The 11,939-nt window shown below is 25.7% G+C and overlaps 3 protein-coding genes and 1 long non-coding RNA gene across 5 annotated transcripts in view; 2 read left to right on the top strand and 2 right to left on the bottom strand.

Annotated features, from left to right (window-relative positions):
- LOC410906 (guanine nucleotide-binding protein subunit alpha homolog) lies at window positions 1-3,614 on the bottom strand. The gene is made up of 5 exons (XM_394382.6): window positions 2,298-3,614; window positions 1,345-1,605; window positions 1,105-1,155; window positions 784-1,001; window positions 1-693 (listed from the first exon to the last, which is right to left on the bottom strand). The coding sequence occupies exons 1-5, from the start codon at window positions 2,517-2,519 to the stop codon at window positions 336-338; spliced, it is 1,110 nt and encodes a 369-aa protein (XP_394382.2). The 5' UTR covers window positions 2,520-3,614; the 3' UTR covers window positions 1-335.
- Window positions 3,615-4,717: 1,103 nt separating this feature from the next.
- On the top strand, window positions 4,718-7,158 carry LOC410907 (U4/U6 small nuclear ribonucleoprotein Prp31). Its single transcript, XM_026439672.1, has 8 exons — window positions 4,718-4,924; window positions 5,130-5,327; window positions 5,392-5,596; window positions 5,693-5,862; window positions 5,947-6,104; window positions 6,187-6,477; window positions 6,557-6,781; window positions 6,896-7,158. The coding sequence occupies exons 1-8, from the start codon at window positions 4,810-4,812 to the stop codon at window positions 6,998-7,000; spliced, it is 1,467 nt and encodes a 488-aa protein (XP_026295457.1). The 5' UTR covers window positions 4,718-4,809; the 3' UTR covers window positions 7,001-7,158.
- A 373-nt stretch (window positions 7,159-7,531) lies between these two features.
- LOC408723 (cerebellar degeneration-related protein 2-like) overlaps window positions 7,532-11,939 on the top strand; it is a 36,360-nt gene continuing 31,952 nt past the window's right edge. Inside the window, exon 1 of one of the 2 annotated variants that reach the window (XM_026439805.1) lies at window positions 7,532-8,154. In XM_026439805.1, the coding sequence (XP_026295590.1) occupies window positions 8,079-8,154 (76 nt within the window). In that variant the 5' untranslated portion in view covers window positions 7,532-8,078. The remainder of the gene's footprint in view (window positions 8,155-11,939) is intronic. The other variant, XM_006569860.3, reaches the window with a different exon arrangement.
- On the bottom strand, window positions 11,324-11,717 carry LOC113218667. The gene is made up of 2 exons (XR_003304424.1): window positions 11,539-11,717; window positions 11,324-11,446 (listed from the first exon to the last, which is right to left on the bottom strand). It is a non-coding gene; the product is annotated as an uncharacterized LOC113218667 (long non-coding RNA).

The following is an 11,939-nucleotide window of genomic DNA, read 5'->3' as shown; positions in this document are numbered from 1 at the left end:
ATATATATATATATATAATGTATAGAACATTAAAAAATTTTCGATACATGTTTTCATTAGGCAGTTTTTACTTTTCCTGTTGTATAAAACTATTACGAAACTATACGAAACTGTTTAATTTGCCGTTATAAACGGAGATAACTATAAGATTTACATTAATACAATATATATATATAGTATATATTGTCTTACTTGTCTTACCAGAATATTCTTTCGTAATCGACACTTTAATACTTCTTTGATTACAATTTCACTTCACTATGTATCAAACACTAAATGTTGAATGTATATCTTTGAATCAAAAGTCATTTCACTTTTTTTATATACATTTATCATTATTGGAGCATTAATGATTCCAAATTTCTATGTAAAATTGTGTCTTTAACAGCATTAAATACAACTTTTATGTTTTCTGTATCTACAGCAGTGGTAAAGTGGTGAAAAAGTGGTTTTCTTGGATCCCTTTTAACTGATATAAACATTTCAAGTATAAAATTCTGCACATCCTTCATGGAATGTGAATCTCCTGTGAATTGTGGAAAGTACCAACGAACATTTGTATCAGGTGATCTTACTTTTTTGTCTAACAAATCAGTTTTATTTAAAAATAAAATGATAGATACTCCACAAAATATCATATTGTTTACTATTGTATCAAATATATTTCTTGATTCTTCCAGTCGATTAGTTCTTCTATAACATTAATAAATATATATTATATAATGATTTGATTTTCTTATCATTCTCATTCTCTAATAAATTATATATTTCAATTAAACATACCTATCTTCTAACAACACTTGATCAAATTCAGATGATGAAACAAGGAAAAGTATAGAAGTTACACAATCAAAACATTGATACCACTTCTGTCTTTGAGATCGTTGTCCTCCAACATCAACAAACAGAAATGGAATATTATTAATTTGTATGACAAATTCTGAAATTCCTTTAGTAGCTTTTCTACAATGTAAAATATCTTGATGGGTAGGTACATAATCCTACAAAAAATTATCAATATTTATAATAAATAAACTATCATTATAAAATAATAATTTAATAAATTTAAAAAAAAAGTTAAATAATAAGATTAAATAATATTACCACTCTTGCAATTCTGTCAAGATTATCCAAGAAATATTGAACTGAATCACTCTGTAAAAAAAAGATTCTCTTTATAATAATAAATAATATAATAAAATATAAAAGTAAATTTTTTATAATTTCATCATTTTTTATTTAATGAATTTAAATTTATATATTTTATTATTACATATCGTAATAAATATTAAAATAACTATTATCATGACATAAAAACATATTGATTAGAAAAATATATCTTACTAATTGAAATTCTCTTCTCCTATCAAAAGCTTTCTTGATTGATGCATCTTTCCACAAACTTTGTAAAGCTGGTACATAATGGAGAAATAATCTAGCATCCAATACCATAGTATTTTCAAATTTCAATAATTGATAACCAATATCATAATTTTTAGCATTTTCCCAAGGAATATTTAATTTATCACGAGCATCTACTAATACCTTCATTCCTTTAATTATATTTTGATAAATTACATGTTGATATTCCTTAATTAATTCAGGCTGAAACAAATGATTATAATAAATATTAAATTTAAATAAATTTTTTGTTTGTATTTATTATTCATTCAAAAGCATGAAAAATAATCTAAAAAAGATTATATTTCAAACCTATCTTTTATAAATAATTATTTTCATTTCATACACTATAATAATAATTAGATTCAATGATTACAATTGTTATAAATAATAAAATAAACAAAATGATATGAAACTTAATAGTCTTAATAAATATTTCTTTCAAATTATTTTCATTATTAAATTTAATAAATTATATTTTAATAATATCTGTAAATAAATTTATAATTATTGAATAATATAAATAAATAAACAGGAATATTATTAGATGTCTTTATTAATGAAAACATGAATAATACAAAGTAACTAAATCTTCACAGTCAATAAATAGATTTTAAAGGAAAATATAAATAATATTTATTTTTATTTTAAATTTAATTTCTCATATTCTATATCTAAATTATATATTTTAACAAGTAATATTTAATAATTATAGATATTTAAATAACTATAATAACATTGAAAGAAACTTAGAAATTTTGTTTTTTTTATAAATAAATTATACATGATCCAATGCAAAAAGGTTAAAGAAACGAATGAAAATATACAATCTGACATTTTAGGAAAAATGAACCTGGAAACGAAATTGTCTTGTATCGAAATCAAGAATGTCTTACCTCGAATTTAATTCCGTGAATAATTCGCATCTGTTTGAGGAATGTTGATTTTCCGCTCTCGCCTGCCCCGAGGAGTAGCAGCTTAACTTGTCGTCGAAAAGTTTGACGATCCTTCTCCAGCATTCGATCGATTTCTTGACTTTTGTAACGCTGCTCAATCTCCTCGGGGCTGAACTTGAACCGTAGGCAACAAGTACACGACCACGTTAAGGATCCCGCCATCTTGCTACCCTGCTACCCTCCTCTTCCTTCCTTCCGGCGTTTCTTCCGTGTCAGGCTGTCCTTCCGAAGGAATATATCCTTGATTGTCCAAACACCACACATACACACGCAAGACGCAGACCCGTACACGAGTCTGTATTCGGGAAGAAGTATCGTAATGTAATGTGCGTATTAAACGAGCCACCCGTGAACAACCTGTTCGTAATTGCACGGGATCGGCGCACGTCGCGATTCAGAACCGCATTTTTCACCTAGGCGTAGCCGGGGAACGCAACCACCAAATCAACGTCAATACACCTCGTTGTTCAACTCCACACGATACTCCACACCTACCGTTAATCGCGAGACTCACGCCGCTGGCTGCCTACGATCGTCTCTGGTTCCTTGCGGATTGAACATGATTAAATAATCGTTCTAATTACCGAGTAAAAGAGCTAACTGGCGTATCATTCTCATCGCGCTTTATTCTTGACTACGAGGCGACCCTTGTCACCTTTCATATAAACTTTCTTTTTTTATTAATAATTATATCACCATATACACACACTTGTATTCTTTAATATCAAGACAAATGTGCAAGGGTTCACCTATGCCAAACTACATAATAATAATGCGGGGGAAGAAATATGCGAAACAGCGAACGGGAAAATGTACTCCCCACCACGACATATTTGTTGTGAGAGAGAGATACTGCCTCACACATACATATATACGGTACACACACGGTTTCTGACACCGACCGAAAGCACACCTCCCGGTTCGACCGCGTGATCGGTTTTGCGCGCTGTCATTCGTCGGAAGGCTTTTCTTTTTTTCTTTATTCTTGTCGATACTGTAATGCACTACGATGACGATTCCTCTTGAACATCGTGCGTCAAGGATTACACAGTTTTGGTTATGTGATGGGCAAGAAAGTACTCATTTTTTCATTTGTCCTTACTATTGTCAGTTGACAAATCTTTTTACCTTGTATTACTAAGTTTTATCTTCGATTACTATAAGCCGGTTTCTCAATAATATAATAGAAATGATAATAGGTGGTAGATTGATGAATACGATAAATATCGATAAACTACTAACCAATCCCAGCAATTTATGTTTGAGCATAGATAAGGTATAGAATAGATTTAATATTTAACGAGACTTTGTGTCCTATGTTCTGAAATACCGATCGTGCGAAAAATCAGAGTATTTGGTATGCCCTTTACGACTTAGTAAATATAAAAATTATATTTAATTTAAAATCACAAAATTAATAAAGTCAACAAATTTTAAATTATATTCATATTATATTCATCTTTTAACCACTAAGAATAATAAATTCATATATATATGAATTATCAATGAATTAAAAATTATGATTAAAATCAATTAAAACTATATGGAAATTGCAAGTATTTATTTATTATTTTTATTTTTTTATCTTTAATCTTTTCGATTGTTAATCGGATATTAAAATTTTTTAAGAAAATAAATTTTGTAGAATAAATATAGATAAGAAAAACAAATGGAAAAGAATGAAGATAAAATAAAAATATTGAAATCAGCGCCATCTTCAAAATACCGTAAATGAAATACATAAAAAAGATTTAAAATAATAGAACAAAGATAGAAATAGAATTAGAATTAATTTTTCCAACAAAAATATCTTTTTCAAAACATTCAAAAGATGATATTGATCTTGAATTCTTACTCTATTGCTTTTTAAGATGTCTTTGCTACGAAAAATGTCTCAAAAGATGGCGTTGGTAATCAATTCTTATTCTATTTTCTTACTATTTTTGTCTTTTCTTTATATATTTCATTTGCAATATTCTGGAGTGCGGATTAAAATTTTTTTATTCTATCTTTATCCTGGAAAAAGAATAGATATAGAATAAAAATAGTAAATCAGTTTCATTTTTTGAAAATTTTGAAAATTTCTTTGATGACATCTAAAATGGCACTAATAATTTTTATCCTATTCCCATTCTTCTCCCACTTTTCTAATTGCTCATATGATTATAACTAAAATATGGAATTCTAATTAAATATATTTTTAACCTTCTTTTAATCTTTAAAAAATATAAGTATCATTTTCGACTTTACAATATATGCGAGACACTGTATCTTGACTTCTTGTCTATAATTTGAAAACGCATCAAATATATATATATATATATATTCTGCAAATATATTCAAACTGTTGTCATATGTAGATGGCGTAATAGTAAATAATCAAAGTTATTAAACAGAACATATAAAAAAATATATTTATTTTAAACTTTAAGTAAATGTTTATGAAACAAATATGTCATTAGCAGATGAATTATTAGCAGATCTTGAAGAAAATGATAGCGATCGTATTGCAGAAGAACCAGAACCGGATTTTATTCCGACTTCTGTTTCTAAAACTATCGAAGAAGGTTAACCTCTTTCAATAATATTATACAATATATTTTACAATAATATAGTTATTTATTATTTTCTATAATAATATAATAATATAGTTAATTAATAATAATAGTATAATATATAATAATATATATATATATATTATACTATAATAATAAAAATAGTTAAATATTTTATTATTTTATTTTATTTTATTATTTTTTAATTTATTTGCAGAAATAAAAGTAGCGTCTGTAAGAGAATTGGCAAAACTTCGTGATTCTATTCAATTACAAAAAGTAATGTCTCAAATAGAAAAGTACAGCAAAATTCCTAGAAAATCGGCAGATATCATTGGACCTGTTGAGTCCGATCCAGAATATCAACTTATTGTTGAAGCTAATAATATGGCTGTAGATATTGACGATGAAATAGGTATAATAAAAGCAATTTCTTAATGATTATTTAATATAATATATATATAATTTATATTTTTTAGCTACTATACATCGATTTACAAGAGATAAGTATTCTAAAAGATTTCCAGAATTGGAATCTTTAGTTGTTGGTCCATTGGAATATGTAATGACAGTTAGAGAACTGGGAAATGATTTAGATAGAGCAAAGAATAATGAAACATTACAACAATTTCTTACTCAAGCAACAATTATGGTTGTTTCAGTTACTGCTTCAACAACACAAGGGTAAGATTTATATTATAGGAGTGTGATAAATTTAAAGATATATGTAATTGAATGAAAGTTTTCAATGATTTAAATTACAAAATTATTTTATTTTAGACAATTATTAACAGAAGAAGAAAAAGAGGCTATTTGTGAAGCTTGTGATATGGCAGTAGAATTGAATAATTGCAAATTAAAAATATTTGAATATGTCGAAAGTAGAATGGCATTTATTGCACCAAATCTTTCAATAATAGTGGGTGCATCTACAGCAGCAAAAATTATGGGTATTATATTATTGAATAAATATACTTTTTTCAATAGTGAAAAATTGCATTAAATTTGTATTAATATATTATCTTTTATTTTAGGTGTTGCAGGAGGATTAACGAAACTTTCAAAAATGCCAGCTTGCAATGTTCTAGTTTTGGGATCTCAAAAAACCACATTATCTGGATTTTCTCAAGTAGCAACTCTTCCTCATACTGGATTTATATACTATTCTGACATCGTACAAGAAACACCACCAGTAAATCGATATTAAAGATAATAATAAACTATTTATTAAACATTCGTTTTCCAGATATTTTTTATTGTATTTATTTTTTTAGGATTTACGAAGAAAGGCGGCAAGACTTGTAGCAGCGAAAAGTATGCTAGCTGCTCGAGTTGATGCGTGTCATGAAAGTACAGACGGCCATATCGGTCAAATGTTCCGCGAAGAGATTGAGAAAAAACTTGATAAGCTTCAAGAACCACCTCCTGTAAAATTTGTGAAACCTTTACCAAAACCTATCGATCCCGGACGTAAGAAACGTGGTGGTAAACGTGTAAGAAAAATGAAAGAACGTTATGCTATTACTGAATTTAGAAAACATGCAAATAGAATGAATTTTGCCGATGTAAGCACTTTAATTTTTTTATCAATCGCATTTTATGTTTATATATATGATATTTATCGAGATTCTATTGATTTTATAGATTGAAAATGATGCCTATCAAGAAGATCTTGGTTATTCACGAGGAACAATTGGCAAAGCAGGAACTGGTCGTATCCGATTACCACAAATTGATGAAAAAACAAAAGTACGAATATCAAAAACACTTCAAAAAAATTTGCAAAAACAACAACAATGGGGTGGTAGTACAACAGTTAAGAAACAAGTTTCCGGTACAGCATCAAGTGTTGCATTTACTCCATTACAGGTAACAAAAATTAATTATAATATAATAAATTTCCGCAATTAATTAATAAAATAATTTTTCATATTAAATGAAATACATATTTATGTTCTTATTTTCTCTTTTCTTATCTTATAGGGCTTAGAAATTGTAAATCCACAAGCAGCAGAAAAGAAAGTAAATGAAGCTAATGCTAAATATTTTTCAAATACAGCTGGATTTTTAAAAGTGAAAAAGACATGATAAAATTGTACATAATGTAAAGTATAATATATCATTAATTAAGTAAATTTTAACTATATATATTTGCTTTTATAAAAGTTATACACGTTTTATTTATATATATTAATGTATTCTTATATCATTGAAATAATAATGAAATAATAATTATTATAATATGCATTAGTATTAACTTTACTTACAAATTAATTTTCTAATTTTCTCTAATGTAACAAAAAATATTTTAAAAACTATAAAATATATATATATATATATATTTATATTTCTCTATTTTTAATATTAAAAATAAAAACTGGCTATATTTATCTAAGTAATGTGATTAGAAAAATTTTATATTATTATGTGGATAACTTTTTTAAAGCGTAATTAACATATTTACAATTTCTTTTAAAAAATCTTTTGTATTATTAATCATCAAAAAAGAAATAGTTTAATTGATATTGACAATATTGCAACAATATCCGTTAATCAAGAATTGAATGGATATTTATAATAGAAATATATAGTAAAAATATGTTGCTAAATAAGAGTGTAATCAAAAACAAGTATGCCATCGTAAGTTTACGTCTATATACGGAGACAAGTTACAAATATGATAGATGACAGACGACCTGGTAGTGAACTGATCGTAAAAATAAACAGTGCGAAAGACGTGGTAACTGAAGTGAAAAGGGACGTGTAAGAAACTTAGAGGAAGAAAGATAGCTATACACATGTGAGACGCATGGGAGAGCGAGAGATATGGTCGTGGTAGCAAAAGATAAGACAAGGATAGAGAGAACACCGGGTGGAACGAACGGCAAACCAGAACTGGGTGTCGTAAGGTAATCGTTGAATGCTTTGAGTATTCGTGTGTGTTCTGACTTCGGTTCTCATCTTCTCTCAAGAATGCATATATTATGCGAAGTTCCACGTTGATCATGTGTCCCACCCAACGTTACGCGGGAAATGTGATTGTGTTTTTACTGTGATAAAGAAAACATAAAAAAAAATATTGTTGTGACAAGGTGAATCTATATTCTTATTGTGGATCTAAATATCAAAATAACCGCCAGCGAAGGAATAGGTCCTGCCGATCATTATGGCGAGTTTTAAAGACTTAAAGGATGATTGGTTGACATTATGTCAGGATTGTACTGATTGTTGGACACCTTCCGGTAAGTCTTTACTTTTTTTTTTTTAAATTTATCATGATTATTAATTTCGAATTAAAAATATATAATCTCGAATAACTTTAAAGTAAATAACAAAAAAGAAATCGTTCCCAAAATATTTACAAAATTTTTCAATTTGACCTTGACTGGCAAAATTTATTTCATTATTAATAAAGTTATTACAAAATAATATAAATAATAATATGATAATTATTATTTATGATATAGTGTAATTATTATTATCGATGTTATTCGTCATGATTAACATTGTCAAAATGTTCAAATATTTTTACATTTCCAATTGAATATATTTTTTTACATAGAAATCCTTTTCTTTGATCTAATTTAAAGTTTGAATAATAAGATGTTGTTATATTTATCTTTGCACGATTTATATGATCACAAATTTAAGAAAAAAAGAAAGTGAAAGTTATCTTAAAAATTTTTAATTTATTTCATAAATTATCGTAAAAGATATATATATCGTAAAAGATAGATATTTCATATAAATAGTTTTTTCTACAAACAAAAATTTCAATAAATGATTTTATATTATTTCGATTAGTAGTGTAAAAATAATATACGAATATTACTCTATTGATTACTCATTAATTCTCGCATAAAATTTTTCTACGCAATTTATGGGAGATATCAATGTATAATAAAATCATGAAATACTTATCTGTAGATAAATATTCGCGGTTAGATATTTTCTATAATCTGCAATTAATTGGCTAAGTAGCGGTAGTTATACAATCTTGTATTACATTTCTAATCTAATATAACGTTCCACGATTATTATCAATGGAATTATGATAAGTTTTCGATTAAATTTAAATTCATTGTGTAAATGTATATCATGAATTATTTCGTAATATCTGTTTTTTTTAATCCGTAATTTTAATATAAATAATAATTCAGCAGAAGTGCATTATAAATAAAAATGTCACAAATATTTAAATATTATTTTAATATTATTTTTTCTCAATGATATTCAGAAAACATATAACGTAAGTATAAATAAATTCATATTTAAAAAAAACAATAAGAAAATATATATGTTTGATTACACGAGTGATAAAAAAAAAATTGATGTATTAATATTTTTGAAAATTTATTAATTTTATTATTCTATTAAGAAGAATGATTACAGATTTATCCAATCATAAAACTTGGTATATTGAATCTTGATTAATTAATATACGAATACCTAACCTATAAGTTCAACGTATAAACGAATTGTGCATTTTGAAAAATTATTAATTTATAATTTTAAATATTTTGTTTTGTTATTTTAATTAAATTAAAGATATATAATTTTATATACATACGAAAATAGGTAAGAATTAAATGATATAAAAATTATATAAATATTGTTTGATAATTCTTTTAATGCTATATAACTGCAACAGAAAGAGATTAATAATCGATATTTATCTTCCTATTTATCTTGTACGTTATAATTAATATATCGAAGTGAAAGAAATTAAACGAAGCAGAATAACGAAAAGAATAAATATAATTAAGTTAATTTTTCAATAACATGCAAGAGTTGTTATGAATCTTTTAGTTGAAATAATATTAAATCATAACATGACGCAATAATATTTAATTTCGATGAAGTAATGAAACTTGAACTATGTTCAATACGCAGAGTTCACAGAGGTATTTTGTATTTTATGTTGCTGTCTAACGCGTGATTATGTAACAAAATAAGGTGTATTAGTTATGCGAATACTTTCTCGCATCAGCAATTCGCAATTCTATGCAACATTATACGAGAAAGCGATGAGATACCGCTTCCCGCGGTAAAGAGCACAGTTTTTTTCCTCCCCGCAAGTTTTCGATTAACAAAATTGTCCTGTCAAGAAAATTTTCACGCGAGTGAGTGAAAGTTTATGACTAAATGATATTTGTTTAATTTGTTTTATTAATAAAAAAAAGAAAACAATAGTTTTATACAATTTTTTTATTTTAAAATCCTATCGATTTATTTGAAACGGTTATAAAAGCAATTTTTTATTACATATAAATATTTCAATAATAATTAATTTAATTTAAAAATCGTTAAAAAAAAAAGATTAATTAAGAGACAACAATTCGTTGTTGGAATATATTTACATATGTATATAATAAAAACCATTTGAAGAAAATTCGCGGATGCGCGAATTATCGATCGTGTAACCAGTGAAATTTCGTGTGTTTACGCTATGTTTGCGCATGCGTATATGTGCATAACTAACATTAACCTATTCTTTAATAAAATTTGATCGATCGATAAATGAAATATTGAGATTGATCTATATATATATTCATAATCATTCAATTTATTTACAATCCTGATTTCTACTGACAAATTTTTAATTTAAAAAATTCTTTTCCCATCTTTTAAGAAGATTAAATTTTCTTTTTTGAAGTAATTTTTTCTCAATGATAGTCAAGTTTTAAAATACAGCTTATAAAAAAAATTTAACTTTAATTAAAAATAATATATTAAAAATATTTGCACTTAGCTTTTTTGTGAAAAAAGAAATTGAGATATCTAAATTTTTATATTTGAATTATAAATAACAATTTGTAATATCTTGAATTATTTCGACCATGCTTTAGAGAACAGTGTATAAATTTTTCATGCTACGAAAAAATTCCTTATCAACGCGACAGGTAATTTTTATGCACTAAAAATTATAGTTATTCTTTTGTGATTATTATCGATTTCTTATTTACTACAAACTGATATTTTGAAAAATTATTTATTAAGTTAGAATTCAACTTTAAGCGATATTTTAATTAAATTGTATAACCTAACCTAATTTTCATTTTCGAAAATTCAGTTTCAACAAGAACGTTAGCGATAAATAATAGAATATCGAAATGTGACATGTATTATGCAAATAAATCAAAATATTTTTAAATATAATCGTTATAATATTTTATCAAACAAATTAATTTGTTTTGAGTAAATACAAATGTGTCCATATATTATTTCCTTGTGATGTAATAATAGACGAATAATTCTTAACAACGTTACACAAATTTTTCGTTTTATTAATTCCTCGTATCGATTTATAATCGATTTAAATGTCATTATTGACTTAAATATCATTTATAAACGTGTCCACACGTAAATAATAGTAAAGAAAAATTATAGTTAATAAAACGAATTGTAAAATAAGGTAAACAATAATTGAGCATATATTTTAGAATATTAACAACAATTAGACATACTAATATATTTAGTTAAAGATGAAATAAAACGTAATATATAATATTATGCGTATTATTCGTGGAAAATCTGTAAAAATAATTTGAGAAAAGACGGTATGACTTTCTCCATTCCTCATTTGCAGGTTATGTTTTATTTAGATAATAATATACGAAACTTACTGATGTAATTAATTCGTCATTTTATGAATTCTTGAGATTCATAAGTTTTCCATCGTTAAATAAGTATATATTTTTACTTATATTTACAAGAATGACACATTGCAATATTATTTTTTCTTCGAAATCGATTACTTTTGCACAAGATCTGTCTCATATCTCGAACAACCTTTCTAACAGGTTATGTTTTATTTAGATAATAGTATACGAAACTTACTGATGTAATTAATTCATCATTTTATGAATTCTTGAGATTCACAAGTTTTCCATCGTTAAATAAGTATATATTTTTAGTTATATTTACAAGTACGATACATTGCAATATTATTTTTTCTTCGAAATCGATTACTTTTGCACAAGATCTGTCTCGTATATCGAACAAGGTTTCTAAGGTTATGTTTTAT

The sequence above is a fragment of the Apis mellifera genome, linkage group LG3, assembly GCF_003254395.2.
Source record: "Apis mellifera strain DH4 linkage group LG3, Amel_HAv3.1, whole genome shotgun sequence".
Taxonomy (NCBI): domain Eukaryota; kingdom Metazoa; phylum Arthropoda; class Insecta; order Hymenoptera; family Apidae; genus Apis; species Apis mellifera.
This window is presented reverse-complemented; position numbering and strand designations above follow the sequence as displayed.

Coding starts and splice junctions, on each gene's coding strand:
- LOC410906 (XM_394382.6), bottom strand. CDS start 2,519: ATGGCGGGATCCTTAACGTGGTCGTGTACTTGTTGCCTACGGTTCAAG. Junction 1,156..1,344: donor GGAGAAGAGAATTTCAATTA/GTAAGATATATT, acceptor TTTTTTTTACAG/AGTGATTCAGTTCAATATTT. Junction 694..783: donor CAAGTGTTGTTAGAAGATAG/GTATGTTTAATT, acceptor TTAATGTTATAG/AAGAACTAATCGACTGGAAG.
- LOC410907 (XM_026439672.1), top strand. CDS start 4,810: ATGTCATTAGCAGATGAATTATTAGCAGATCTTGAAGAAAATGATAGC. Junction 5,863..5,946: donor TACAGCAGCAAAAATTATGG/GTATTATATTAT, acceptor CTTTTATTTTAG/GTGTTGCAGGAGGATTAACG. Junction 6,782..6,895: donor TTGCATTTACTCCATTACAG/GTAACAAAAATT, acceptor CTTATCTTATAG/GGCTTAGAAATTGTAAATCC.